Below are 15,504 nucleotides of genomic sequence, written 5' to 3'. Positions count from 1 at the left end.
GTTGCTTAATTTCCCTATGTTTAAGCTGGCTATTGATCCCTCGAACATTCCAAACAAGTATTCTATCCATTGGACGTAGAGGGCACCCCCCCCCCCCCTCTCTAGTGTTGTTCCTGTATTCCCCAGTTTCACCTTCATCCATATCTAACACTTCAAACTGATTCGAGACAATCGCAGCAGTTACTTCTGAAGTTATCTAACCTTTGCTACTGCCACTTATAACTTTTTTCTGCATTCCCACAAGCTGAAACCCTTCCTCATCCATGACTAGTCTCTTTTCTTTCTTATCCTCTTTGGCCTTGGGCATCCATACTTGCTTCACTTGGTTCTTTTTCCTACAAACATCAGTTTCATGTCCCATTCCAGAGCAATTCTTACATACAATAGGCAGCCATTCATACTTCACATCTAACTCAATATCATGGTTAAATTCATCTGTAAACGAAATCTTCACAGGAAACTCTTGGGCTAAGCTTACCTCAACTAGAATTCTCGGGAAGAGGAGTCTATCTCGGTGCTTAGTAATATCATCAACTTGAATTGGTTTCCCAATTTGGCCAACAATTTTAAAGAGAGAGGGTTCCCCCCAATATTTGATATCCAGACCTCTAACTTGTATCCATGTAGGAACTGAATCAATGTTCTCCTTAGTAAAATCATCCACAGCATTCCAAGGTCTCATAATGAAAGGCTTCTTATCAAAGAAGATGAATCCTCCATTCAAGACTTTATCTCTCTGTTCCAGACTATTAAATCGTATAATAAAAACACCATGAGACAACATACCCACTTTTACAACCTCCTCCTTCCACATTCGCCTTGCAAAGCCATCTACAATATTCAATGGAGGATTAGCTCCAGCCACATACCCCACCAACGATGGCTTCCAATAATTCACTTCTTCCTCTATATCAGTTAGTTCTATCTTCACTTTCTCCTTACCCTGCTTCGCTGAATCAGTATCATTAATAGAGATGAAGGAGTTGTCGAGATTTCTTACCAGATGTTCGGATCGTAGCACTGGCGGAGTGAGCATTTTCTCCCCCAATTCCACATCACGAGCTGTTCTGTTTGCAACTTCCGGCCATTCTGAAAAGTCATCCTTAGTTCGCTGGCTCCGATCAACAAAACCCGAATCATAAGGGGTCTGCCCATGTTTCGGATCTAAATCCTCATCCTCCTCTGGTTCTTCAAGCACTTCCAATTCTGAAATCCCTAAAATAGCATCCATAGATCTCGTTTTAATGACCCTATCAGACGACGATGGACCAGTCTTCTTCTTCGTCCCCTTTCCTTTAGCTTTCCCTGCCACTCTTGTGCCCTTAGCCATGGCTACCGGCGTTTACCGAGAGAACGAGAATCGAGAGAACTTACAGTCGAGAGAACTTCACTTCCTTTACCTTATAAAAAAATTAATCCACACTCCATTAGTGTTGGTTTTAAAAGAAAACTGTTATTTTTCTATTAGTGGCCACAAACTAATTGTTGTTTCTTCATTTCACACTTCTCAAAGAACTTCACCCTACGACTGAGTAAGATTGCACTATGAATCTTTACTTCGATGGTACTGAACTTGCCATCATCATCTTCTTCATTCTTTATTGCATGTAGCTTTGGATCAATGGCTTCATCAAGCCTTTTGTGCACTAAGAGTGCTTTCATTTTAATTCTCCATAGAGACCGAAGTCATTGTGGCATGTAAATTTATCAACTTTAAACTTTACACCAATCATTCTCGAAGCTTAATTTCTTGAATTCTTGCACCATGTTCTTGATGATTCGAGCACGAGCTCAGAATCCACTTGTGGTGTAGAACACTATATCAATACAAGAACATAATTCAATCAAGAGAATGAGAATCAAACTAAACAATAAAACTAAAATAAAATATATATATATATATATGTATAGATAGATAGATAGAGAGAGAGAGAGAGAGAGAGAGAGAGATAGATATGATAAAACAGCCTTCAACAATGGCTGGTTTCATTATTTAATCTCCAAGAGAGATTAGCCTAGCGCCATTACAAATCAGCTCACATGAGATGCATTGATCAAATACACAATACACTCTTTAATACTCCTCCAACTCGATCTCTCGTATTATTACACTTTTAAGTACAGTACAAAGATGAATAGTGGTTATATATAGGCTTCTACATATAGTACTCGGACTAACACTAGAAAACATGTACAAAAAACTAACTTTAAGATGCAACAACTAATTTCCTAAACATGTCAGCAAAAAACATGTGGACAAATCTGTACGAGTAGTTGAATGATATTATTTTAACAGAATATTTATTTATTTTATTTCAATAGTAATACTAATTATTAATTACATATATGAATTCTACTATAAATTAAGGTTCCAAAAGGGTTAGTAGATGATCAAACTGGAGAAGCACATAACAAGGGAAACATTTACATTTCGAAGACAAGTCCTCCTGTGGTGTTCAAATCATATTTGGATCAATTCCAAATTGATTTCACAAATTTCTTAAGATGTCGTTCAGAGGAAATGGTGAGTGGTGGTATAATGATATTAACATTCATTGGCAGTATTGAAAGTGATTCTCTTAACAATATTTATGAAATACTGGGAAGGACACTGAATGACATGGTCAAAGAGGTAATATATGTATTCTTAGATTTATTTATTTAATTCAAATTAATATTTTATTAAAAAATTAAAAAATATATAGGAAAAGTTGTTAATAGTAACTTGTTACATTTTAGGAAAATCGGTTACTTTTTTCATATATATTTTGTTTTAATAAAATCGGTATCTTTATTAACTAATCAAATCGTTAATAATAATAGGATGTGCTTCAGAGGAATAATCCTCCAACTGAAGCACACGACCTGGAGAGAAACAAGAGTCTCTGGCTAAGCAGTGAGCCAGCTTGTTTGCAGATCGTTTGACAAAACACTAATCAACATTGTCTAAAGATAAAAGCAACGCACGAACATCATGGACTAAAAGACCAAAAGAAGATGACATAGAGATTTCACTTTGAATAGCTTGTATGCATGCAAGCTGTCTGATTCCAAAATCACTTGTCCCCAATTGTGTCGATCAATCCAACTTAAAGCTTCTTTGATGCCAACCATCTCTGCAACTTCAGGTTGAACTCTCCCCAAATGACCCCGATTGAAAGCCTCGACGACATTGCCATGGCAGTCGCGAGCCACACGAGCCCACCCAAACCTGCCTTCATGCTCAAATAAGGCGCCATCAAAATTAACCTTGATATTTCCTGAAGAATGTGCACTCCAATGCTCAACCAAATGGTCTCCGTCGAACAACGAAGACAAAGAAAGACCCTTTCTTTTTTGAGTGTCTTTGAACTGATCAAGTAGCATTCTTGCTAATGTAACCACATTTGCAGCAGTCCAACATTTTTGCTGTCAAACAAAGTCATTTGTAGCACGCCAAATGGCCCAGCTGACCATAGCCTCCTCCTCCAACTCGCCTTCTCTTCCTCAGCATTGCAGCTCCAGCAGCCAATTACTGAAATTGCCATCCATATTACCACCGACATCCACACTTGTCTTGTTCCAGCAGGAACGAGCATGAACACACCCAACTAACGCATGAAAAATAGTTTCAGTTGTAGTGAGACACGAGGGGCATGTTGGGTTAATTGGAACATGTCTTTTTTTCAATTGAACACAAGTTGGTGATGAGCCTAAAGCCACCCTCCATAAGAAGTTGCTGACTTTAGGGGGAACTATTAAACTCAATAAATCCTTCCAAACGCCAGTAGCTCCAGTAACAGGCCAAGCTCCTTTTGCTTCTTGTAAGAACTTGTAGGGACTCTTAACCGAGTAGAGCCCCAATCGTTCGAACCACCAACTCCAATAGTCAGATATTGCAGTAGAACTCAATTGTATAGAAGAAATCAGCTCTTGATCTCTATCATCAAAGAGATCCTTAATTACCTCTTCATCCCACTCTCGTGAATTCATTTTGAAAAGGCTGCTTAAAGTCTGATTAACAAGTACAGAATGTGAAGAAATAACATAGCCATTCGTGTTGTGTGGAAGCCAAGGAAGGGTCACATAAAATTGAAGTATGTTCACCCGTGCCTATCGTACAGGTTACCCCAGCCTGAATCAGACCTTTTGTTTCAAGAATAATCCTCCATACAAATCTTGGATTGTCACCCAATTCAGCTGAAAGAAGAGTTCTGTTGGCATAGTATTTAGCTTTAAAAACTTTAATCACCAAGGACGTATCGTTAACCGACAACCTCCAGCACTGTTTCCCCAATAGGGCCATATTCAAGTCTCGCAGACTTCGAAAACCCAAACCTCCAACATGTTTGTGACAACTCAATCGATCCCAACTCATCCAACTAACATGTCCTGTTCTACGAACAGAGTCCGTTTGCCACCAGAACTTAGCCATGAGACGCTCCAACTCTCTGCAAGTATCCAAAGGTAACAGATTAACACTCATTGCATAGCTAGGAATTGATTGCGCAATAGATTTCCGCAACACCTCCTTCCCCGCACGAGACAATATCCTTCCCATCCTTGAATTTTCTTCTTTATTATATTTTTAAGAAAACCGAGGAGAGCATTTTTATTCTTTCCCACTGAATATGGAAGTCCCGGCCAAATACGACCCATTCTCATCAGCCTCATAAATATCTAACAGCTCACAAATGATATGCCTTTGAGAGGTACTAGTATTGTGACTGTAGAATACTGTCGACTTTGAAAAATTGATCTTTTGGCCAGAAGCAATCTCATACGTATACAGTAACACTTTAACATTATGAGCTTCCTCCTCTGTTGCTTTACAATAGATGTAACTATCGTCAGCAAATAGCATATGTGAAATAATAGGACCTCTTCTAGCAACTTTACACCCTGTAATTAATCCACTCTGCTCATAACTACGCAACAAACTAGAGAAAACCCTCAGCACAGAGAATAAACAAATATGGTGATAAAGGATCACCCTGGCGCAGCCCCTTTTGTGCAACAATAGGGCCCAACTCCTTTCCCCCATGAGAGATCGTGTACGAGACAGTACCCACACAATGTATAATCAAATTAATCTATCTACCATCGAAGCCCATTCTTTCAGGCATAGCCCGAAGATATCCCCATTCAAGTCGGTCGCAATCCTTGGTTATGTCAAGCTTAAGTGCCATAACACCATCCCAGCCTCTTCTCTTCCTCTTCAAATAATGCATTATCTCATAAGAAATCATAATATTATCCAATATTAAATGACCTTGGCGAAACACACTTTGAGTATCCGATATAATTGAAGGCATAACAACTTTGAGCCGATTATAGCAATGACCTTTGAAACAATCTTATAAAGAATGTTACAAAGGGCAATAGGTCTTAAGTCTCTCATGTCCATTGGTTGTTTCTTCTTAGGAATTAACACTAAATTAGTGTTATTTGAACCTCTAGAAAGCTACCCCGTTTGAAAGAAATTTTGAACCAAAGTAATTACATCACTACTCACAACCGACCAGCATTTTTGGAAAAACGATGGTGTCATTTCGTCAGGTCCCGGAGCCTTGTCAGGGTGCATCTGAAAGAAAGCCTTGCGAAACTCTTCATCAGTAACTGGTTGTAACAAGTCGAATTTCGGTCAGCTGAAACTCAACTGTCCACAACACTCGCAACTTTCAGCCAAGAATTAGTTGAAGCAAAAAAAAAAAGTGCAGAAAAATAATCAACCATAACTTGAGGCAAACCCGAACTCCAATCAACCCAATTACCATTATTATCTTTAAGTTTAGCAATAAAGTTATTACGACGTTGATTAGTAGCGTAAGCATGAAAATATTTACCATTATTATCACCTTCTTAGAGCCATAATTGCTTCGATCTTTGACGCTGCAAAAAATTTCTCGTTGTACATAAGCTTCAGCCAACTCCTTCTTAGCTTGTTTATACTTGGCAACCGAAGACTCATCCCATCCCAATTTCCACTGTTGCACTGCATTCTTACACTTCTTTATCCTGTCCTTAAAGTTCCACGTAACCTCCTTCCCCCAAGAACTTAGCTGCTGCCCACAAATCTTGATTTTTTTCTTGCACATCTATTACACCACTTCCATCCCAGCTATCTTTGACTATAATTGGTAACATAGAGGCTCTCGAAGCGACGCATTCTCAAAACAAAAACAGAGTTACTCTCCTTTGCGTAGCAGTATTAACTAGTTCAAGCAATATGAGAGAATCATCCGACGTCGAAAGCTCAAGGTTATATAATTTAACAAATGAAAAAGCTTGCAGCTAAGAAAGATTTGCCAAACATCTATCTAATAGAATTTCAACCCAATGAGAAGTGCCTCTGCCTCTTTCCCATGTAAAAGGATAGCCACAAAGTTCCATATCTTGCAAACCACTGTCATTCAAAGCTTGTTGAAAGCCTTGAATTAAAAACTCAGGATAGCGGTTCCCTTCCCTTTTATCTTCATGAGAGCAAACATTGTTCAAATCTCCCATGACGCACCAAGGCAAGTTTGAATTAGCAGCGAGCGAACGTAGAAGATTCCAGGTAGCAATCCTACGGCTTCTATTTGGCTTCCCATACATACCAGTAAACCTCCATACAGCCATGCCTTCAACTGGAACCTTCACGTCAATGTAATTTGTTGAGAACCCCAGAACCGAAACTTCATCTTCTTCTTTCCATAGTAATGCAATCCCTGCGCTCCTCCCCTGAACATCGACAACCATCATCCCATCGTATCCCAATGAAACACGAGCCTTTTCCATCGGAGAACGATTACTAAGCGTTTCACAAAGGAATATAATTTTGGGTTGATTTTGGATCACAATATCCTTAAGGAATTAAAAAGCCCATGGGTTTCCAAGCCCATAGCAATTCCATGATAATATTTCATAATGGACGGTGGGCCTGGATACCAGAACCCACCAAACTCATATTTTTTGAACCCATTACAGCTTTGTTAATCTCCCCATCTTCATCCAATTCATTCGGCCCATCAAACAAGCCCGATTATGTCCTTCTTCTCTTCGTGTCCACCACCAACAAACAATCATTATCTTTAGCAATATTCTCACTAAATTCCTGAGCAGTAGCTGCCTCCATAAAATCAGTCTCCACATTAATAGGGATATCACATTGACCCATGTTATCTTCGACAATCATAGGAGATTTCAAAAAACCAACTGTACCCGCACCAGCACTGACTAACTATGATCGTTGAACCTCACTGGTGGGCGTGTTTACAGGAGCAGTAGGTACCTCCTCCATAGCCACCATAAATTATTTCAGCCACTTTGTTCCTATGGTGTGATTCTTACACATAGGCCGCACTCTCATCCATTCTCCAAAAGGCTTGACTAGCTTTCCCTCTGGAGCATCAAACCGGCGAGGAAAAAACTTATCGGAGAGTGAGAATATTTGAAGTTAACCCAAAACTCAATCCCATCCGCATTCTGCATTTTCATCCGCCTCTTCAATGGCTTGGTGACATCAATATATATTTACTCGGACACGTAAATAATCTCGCCATAATCCCATAAAATTTCTTTCATCTGATTCGACAAACTTCCCAACATAATTGGCTATATCTTTTACAATCGTAGCCGTTTTGAATCCCGATCGAAGATCATGCAGTTGGACCTACATTTTCAATCTTTTAAAAATCAGCAAGAACTTATTAAAAGTCTTAAGGACTACGATCCATCATACTTTGAAAATCTAATTCGTGATAGAATTGAAATAAGTATCTGTTAGAATACAGTTCTTTAACGAACATACCCTTCCCCAAGCCAACATATGTTGCATCGCGTCAAAATCTATGGATCTCTCAGTCAAGAATCTACCAACAATACACCAGCGATCATCATAATCATTACCAGTAGTGACACTCGCATCATAAGATAATACTACCGCATCTTGCTCCTCAATGATAACAGCAGCCAAATCCTCTTCATCCATCCTATGATTACTGCTAAAAGCCATCCCAAAACAAACGAAAGACAAGACTTGCAAACTCAAACGAGAACCAACAACAATGGCAAACCAGAAAACAAAGGCAAAACTAAGAATAATCTCAAACCAGAGAACTTAAAATCTCAAACCAGAAAAACAATGGCAAAATCAAGAACAATCTCAACCAAGAGAACTTAAACTCTCAAACCAGAAAAACAATGGAAAAAGCAAGAACAATCTCAAACAAGAAAATAATCGCACCATGTCACAAAAGATAAGACTTGCAGACAGTGGTCGTCGTTGATCGGCGATGCTAGTCGATGGCGTACAGACGTGGAGAAGACAACGCTGGATGCCGACAAGAGTTTCTCCTGGACGCCTACAATAGTTTCTCTCTCTATGATAGTATCTCTCTCCTGCGATAGTTTCTCTCTCTACGATAGTTTCTCTTTCAGTTTCTCTCTACGATTACATTTTTTTTTCTAATTTTATCCATAACACAACTGTTTTGGAAAAAAAAACCTTATTTTTACACATAATATAAACACACGCTACAGGAAATAAGACTTTTGCTAGAGTATTTTTATGCTCGCAAAAGTTGGGTATTGCTGTTGGAAACTTTGGGGAGAATACTTGAATGGAAGAAGCTATATTTTTTATCTCAACTTGTGTGATTTGTGACTTGGTACAAAATAATTATGGAATCACATCTCCATTTATAATGGACTAATCTAGAAACATTATTAAATGACTAGCTTCTACATTATTCTACATAATTCCCTATACTAACACAAGTGAAAAATAATTCTAGAAAGTTCAAGAGTACTTAAACAAAAAAGAAGACTCTAGACACTTTAGTAAATATAAGAATAGTCTAGAAACTTAGTAGCAACAAGAAAATTCTAGAAATCAACTATATTAAATCAAGTTTAATATTTCAACCCCTCCCCCCCCCCCTCCCCTTAAACTTGATTTTGACTCAAATAATACTCCGTAGTTTGATGAATGTTTCTCTCTTGAGTGGCTTCGTAAAAATGTATGCGGCTTTATCTTGAGATTTGACATATTCTACTCTTACTTCTTTTCTTCCAATGCATTCTCCACTCCAATCACTATCACTATTTCCAACTATCTCATAATTGTTAGAAGATGAATAAGATAACCCATAATTGGTCGTACCTTTGATGTACCGAAGTATTCTCTTTGCAATTTTCAAATGAGTTATTGTTGGAGCTTCCATAAAGCGGCTAACAATTCCAACAGCATAGAGAATATCTGGCATTGTACAAGTTAGGTAGCGCAAACTTCCAACAAGGCTTTTGAAAAGAGTTGGATCCACTTTTCCTCCTTCATCATGCTTTGATAATTTTGTTCCACATTCTAATGGTGTGCTAACTGGATTAGAATCATCCATCTTGAACTTCTTAAGTACTTCCTTAACATAGCCTTCTTGAGTGATGAAAATGTCTTTGTCTTCTTGCTTTACCTCAATGCCGAGGTAATAAGACATGAGCCTAATATCTGTCATCTCGAACTCTTTTGCCATATCTTTCTTTAACTCCTCAAACATACTTGAGTTACTTCTAGTGAAGATAAAGTCATCCACATACAAGCATACAATCAATATATCTTCATTCTTAATTTTGATATAGAGTGCATGCTCATATGGACGCTTGGTGAAATGCTTGTCGTGAAAGTGCTTGTCAATTTGAGTGTTCCAAGCTTTCGACGCTTGTTTTAGGCCATATAAAGCTTTCTTCAACTTCAAAACTTTTCCTTCATGCCTTTTTACTTCATAGCCCAATGGTTGTTCGATGTAGACTTCTTCCTCAAGGAAACCATTTAAGAACGCAGACTTTACATCCATTTGGTGGATCTTCCATATATTTTGGGCTGCTAAAGAAATTATTAATCTAATAGTTTCAAGATGAGTAACTGGAGCAAATACCTCATCATAGTCGATGCGTTCCCTTTGACTATAGCCTTTTTCTACCAATCTTGCTTTATATCTCTCCACCTCACCTTTAGCATTCTTCTTTTCCTTGTACACCCATTTTACTTTAATTGGATTGTATCTTTGTGGAAGAATAGCTGGCTCCCATGTGTCATTTTTTGTAATTGAATCGATTTTTTTCATCCATCGCATCCATTTCTTGCTTCTTACTGCTTCTTGGTAGTTTAAAGGTTCACAATCACCAAATAGACACATAAGAGAAATATCATTTTGATTCTCAGTTTCCTCGTAAAGTTCTTGCAAGCTTCTAAAACGTGGCATCTTTTCATTTAAGCTCTCACTTGAATCTTCTTGTATATTTCCAGTTAGCGAGATTGGTAGAGTAGTAGGTTCTTAAAATTCTTCTTACATCCTTGGTTGCTCCGCTACATCTTCCTCTTCAAAGTAAGGACGAAAATCATACTCATCTTCTTCTGTGTTTCGATTCTAAGAATCTTCTTCATCAAACTTTACGTCGCGACTGATGATAATTTGGCTAGTATTGTACAACTTGTAGCCTTTGGATCTTGAGTCATAGCCGATGAAGATGTACTTCTCACTTTTGTCATAAAGCTTCGTTCTCTTCTGATCAGGAACATGAACATAAGCAATACTTCCAAAGACTCTGAGGTGAGAAATTCCAGGTTTTCTTCCATCCATGCCTCTTGAGGTGTCTTCTCATGTACACTTCTTGCATGGAGAGCGATTCACCAAGTAGACTGCGCAAGCTATCGCTTCAGCCCAAAACTCCTTTGGCATTCTTTTGCTTTTTAGCATGCTGCGAGCCATGTGTAGTATGGTTCGATTCTTCCTCTCTGCCACTCCATTTTGTTGGGGGCATCTTGGCACTGTTAATGGACGACAAATTCCATGATCCTCACAGTATTTGTTAAACTCATTTAATGTGAACTCTCCTCCTCGGTCAGATCTCATGGCCTTAATTGGAAGACCACTTTCTTTTTCAACTAGAGCTTTGAATTTCTTGAAGTTCTCAAACACTTCTAATTTCTCCTTCAAGAAATAAGCCCATACTTTTCTTGAAAAATCATCAATAAAGAGGAGGAACTATTTACTTTTACCAAATGAGTTTGGTTTAATTGAGCCACAGAGATCAGTGTGTACGAGCTCAAGCGGCTTTGTGGCTCTTGACAGTGACTCCTTTGGAAAAATTCTTCGAGATTGCTTTCCAAGCAAAAATCCTTCACAAAGTTGATCTGGTTGGTTGATGAATGGAAGGCCTCTAACCATCTCCATCTTCTCTAAGAGTTTAAGCCCGCCAAAATTGAGTGTCCGAAGCCATTATGACTCATTGTAGCAGGCTTTAAACACTTCAGAACATCATGTTGATTGTTCAAGAGAAAAATTCTATTCTTTGTCATGGGAACTTTGGCGATCAAATTACTTTTATCATCTCTTAAGAAAAGGTTATTTTCTTATAAATGAATATCATAACCTTTCTCTAGTAATTGACCCAAACTCAAAAAATATTATTTTTCATGTTGGGCACAAAGTAAACATTTAAGATGAATTGATGGCCTCCATTTTTCAAGCGTAAGAGAATCTTACCCTTGCCTTCCACGGGTATTTTTAATTCATCTCCAAAAGAGATATTCCCTTTTACCATTTGATTGAGCTCCACAAACATTCTTCTTTCTTTGCACATGTGATTGCTAGCGTCAGTGTCAAGATACCATTTATTTTCTTGAGCTTCATCTTTGTCTTTCCAGGCAAGCAACAAAGTTCCTTCTTTTCCACCTTTGTCTTCGACAAAATTGGCTCTTTCTTCGACCCTCCTTGATCTACATTCGGAGGCATAGTGACCGTACTTGTTGCAATTCTAGCACTTGATGTGAGATTTGTCACTCCTTGACAATGAGTTGTCTCTTCCGCGCCCTCTTGGTGCTTGTGAATTTTGACTTCGTTCTCCATTGTTGAAATTATTGTTACTATAGCTCCCCCTTCCTTCTCTTCGTTGTGCTCAACCACGTCCACGTTCGCTTCCTTGGTCACGTCCTCTTCATTTTTGATCTTTACTGTTGTTAGAATTTTCTTCTTCCAATGTGAGCTTTAGTAATTGCTCCATCTTCTCCTTTCGCTTGTTTTTTCTTTTTTGTTTCTCCTCGTGTGCTTGTAAAGAACCCAGGAGTTGCTCAATAGTCATGGATTCTTAATCTGTATTCTTTTCAATGATTGTAGCAATGACTCAAAGGTTGGGCTACAATACGAAAAAAAAAATTCTATAACCTTTACTTCACTAATTTCTTCTCCATTTCTTCTTAACTGATTGACAATTAATATGCTCTAGTGAAATAATTAGAAATTGATTCAGTATCTTCCTTAAATAAAGTTTCAAAATCACCTCTAAGAGCTTCAAGACAAATCTTTTTCACTTGCTCCGCTCCTTTGTTGCAAGCTTGAAGCTTCTCCCACGCTTCTTTGGCCGTTGTTGCATTTGAGACCTTCTCGAATGCATCTTCATCCACCGCTTGATAGTTGAGGTAGAGAGCTTTCTTGTCCCTCTTTCTTGAATCCCTTAACGCATCTCGTTGAGCTTGGGAAAGAGCAACACATCGTCTTGCTCCTTATGACCTTTCTCAACAATATCCCATACATCTTGATCTCCTAGTAGCGCCTTCATCTTAATACTCCAATTGTCATAGTTGCTCTTGGTGAGCATTGGAACTTCGAAGGGGATCATTCCTCCACTTGCCATTTTTCTTCACAAACTTGGCTCTGGTATCACTTTGTTGGAAAATAAGAAGAGCTTTGGAGAGAATACTTGAATGGAAGAAGCTATATTTTATATCTCAACTTGTGTGATTTGTGACTTGGTACAAAATGATAGAATTACATCTCTATTTATAGGACTCTATAGACTAATCTAGAAACATTATTAAATGACTAGCTTCTATATTTTTCTACATAATTCCCTCTACTAACACAAGTGAAAAATAATTCTAGAAAGTTCAAGAGTACTTAAACAAACAAGAAGACTCTAGACGCACCTACTTTAGTAAATATAAGAATAGTCTAGAAACTTAGTAGCAACAAGAAAATTCTAGAAAATCAACTATATATATTAAATCAAGTTTAATAAATTTCGTCAACTATATTAAGACTTTTGCTAGAGCATTTTTATGGTGGCAAAGGTTAGTATTGCGCTGGCAAAAAAAAAATTATTTTTACCAACACATTTTTGCATTGACAAAAGAGATTGACAAATCTATGTTGATATTGAAACTTTTGCTAACACAAAACAAAACGTGCTAAAAATGACATTTCTTGTAGTGACATATAAATGTGTAATTTCCACTTTCATTAATGTATTGCTTTAGTGTCAGCTGATGTACCAAACAATTTAATATATCTACATATGTCTACACATATTAACTAAATATTACATATTAATTGTAATTTGTAAAATAATTAAATGAATATACATATACATATGACCTCTGTTATATTTTCAGAATATAATTGAAGCAAAATGCCTGGATAATTACAACGTGCCATCATATTTTCCAAGTGCAAGAGAAGTGAAAGGTGTGATTGAGAAAGATGGATCTTTCTGTATACAGAAGCTTAATACTTTCGAAATAGCTTGGGATGCAGGCTTCACTACTATTAATAATAATAATGAAAAGCACAAAAGTGGGAAATATGTTTCTGATTACATAAGAGCAGTTATGGAGCCTATTTTGGTGAAACAATTTGGAGAAATTATAATGGATGAATTATTTAATAGGTTTGCTAATAAGGTTAATGAGTCTATGGCCAATGAAAAAGGGAATTATGTGAACTTAGTCATCTCCTTGACAAAGAATTAGTAGTCATGTTTAGCCCTAGAATTATTAATCTAGCTTCATTTTGGAGAACTTTGTTACTTCAAGAATAAATAGTTGGATGTACTTTTTTTTTCTAGTGTTATTGCTTAATAAATTAGTAACTTTGTAGTTATGACAACTTTGCAAATTTTTCTTTAAATTGTTTTTGTTCTAAATATTTTCATCAATTCTTATAATTTTTCATTAATTACACATATTCTCTCAACTTATGTACTACACCTAAGGTGTAATTTTAAATGAAGAAGATGAATATGATTATATGATATATATATATACATATATATATATTTATACATATATGGAGGAGATTTCAATGGTTACATTAAATATGTAACCATGATGGTTACATTTTTTTATAATCGTTACATCATTATTAGACAAGTTGTGATTAATAATTGAAAAATTTACTAAAATAATGCAATAAATTACTTGTAACTTAATACTAACTTGATTTTATTTATTTCCTTAAAATTAAAAAATATATATATAACTATTAATTTCTAAAAAAGATTTTATTAAATATTTTAATTAAAAAATTAATTTATTTTAAGTATATAATTAATTTAAGTATAAAAATAGAAATTTTATCCGTCAATGACCTGTTATAGTAAGTCATAAAAAAATGCAACCATCGATCATATTTACATTTCTATTGTAACCATTGAATACTCGCCCATATATTTATATATAACAGATCATGTACTCTATCCTCGGTGGAAGTAATTATTCCCACAATAAAATTACTTTTAAATTTTTAAAACCACAACTGACAAATTAGTTAGGCAAGAAAATTAAAGTCATTTAAATCAACTATGGTGGTTAATACTCTCATGGGAGGTATGACAAATCAGATATGAACATTAAGATTATTTTGCACAATTACCAAAGAAAATATAATTTCATCTTGCAATACAAAATGTCAAACAAACTTAATTCAAGGGTATTTGAGAGACGTCATCAACATTTATCTAAGTATATATGGTAAGAAGTTTGATAAGCCATTCTTCTTCATCAAATCATTTTGGGGAGAGAAACTTAATATTGCAACGTAAATCTTTAAACTGTGGGTATCAAGTAAAGTATTAGTTAAAACTCTTCATGTTTATGCATTTATTTAGATTAATAATCTTAACATAAGGATATATTGTATTTGTGTAGATGTCCAACTAAGGCAATATCTTATAAGTACATAAAGAGAATTTAGTCTCCAAAATAGTAAGAAACTATACTTTACAATATACAATAGTAATTTATATAAAGATTTACAAATTTTCTGATCACACTCTAAGGTCTATGTTTGAGACGAGAAAAAGTTAGTATATTGAGTTTGAGTAGAAATAAGATTATTAGAGATATTGTTTTGGAGGAAAAATTGACGTTAAACTCAATTCCTACTATCACTTTTTACAGTGTTTAGGTTTCTATAACTTCCATTGATGAAGAAGTGAACCCAGAACATTGACAAGAAAATATCGAACAAGTACTTCACATTCAAGATAAGGTAATTTTCTTAGAAAGGAAAGTTAACAACCTCAAAGTGCCATTAAAGAGATTCATGAGAAAAAGGGCATAATGAAAAATCAGAATGAGATAATATATTTAATTACTTTAATCATGTCCTGAATGTTTTATTTTTTAAATTTGAATTTATGTCATAAATAAGGAGTACAAATTGATGTGAGACAATAAAGTTTGAACATTTTTCCTATTGTTAAAAAGTG

At 36.2% G+C, this 15,504-nt stretch overlaps 1 protein-coding gene and 1 long non-coding RNA gene across 3 annotated transcripts in view; one reads left to right on the top strand and one right to left on the bottom strand.

Moving 5' to 3' along the window:
* Positions 1-13,895, top strand: part of LOC115724674 (probable caffeine synthase MTL2) — a 32,395-nt gene extending 18,500 nt beyond the window's left edge. Inside the window, exons 3-4 of one of the 2 annotated variants that reach the window (XM_030654014.2) lie at positions 2,369-2,524; positions 13,409-13,895. In XM_030654014.2, coding sequence (XP_030509874.2) covers positions 2,369-2,524; positions 13,409-13,765 — 513 coding nt within the window. In that variant the 3' untranslated portion in view covers positions 13,766-13,895. Of the gene's footprint in view, positions 1-2,368; positions 2,633-13,408 lie in introns of both variants that reach the window. The other variant, XM_030654013.2, reaches the window with a different exon arrangement.
* On the bottom strand, positions 11,959-13,035 carry LOC133038908 (uncharacterized). The gene is made up of 2 exons (XR_009688502.1): positions 12,298-13,035; positions 11,959-12,153 (listed from the first exon to the last, which is right to left on the bottom strand). It is a non-coding gene; the product is annotated as an uncharacterized LOC133038908 (long non-coding RNA).
* Positions 13,896-15,504: the final 1,609 nt, after the last annotated feature.

This window comes from Cannabis sativa, chromosome 6, assembly GCF_029168945.1.
Source record: "Cannabis sativa cultivar Pink pepper isolate KNU-18-1 chromosome 6, ASM2916894v1, whole genome shotgun sequence".
Lineage (NCBI taxonomy): Eukaryota > Viridiplantae > Streptophyta > Magnoliopsida > Rosales > Cannabaceae > Cannabis > Cannabis sativa.
The sequence above is the reverse complement of the archived record's forward strand: the minus strand, read 5'-3'. Positions and strand labels throughout refer to the sequence as shown.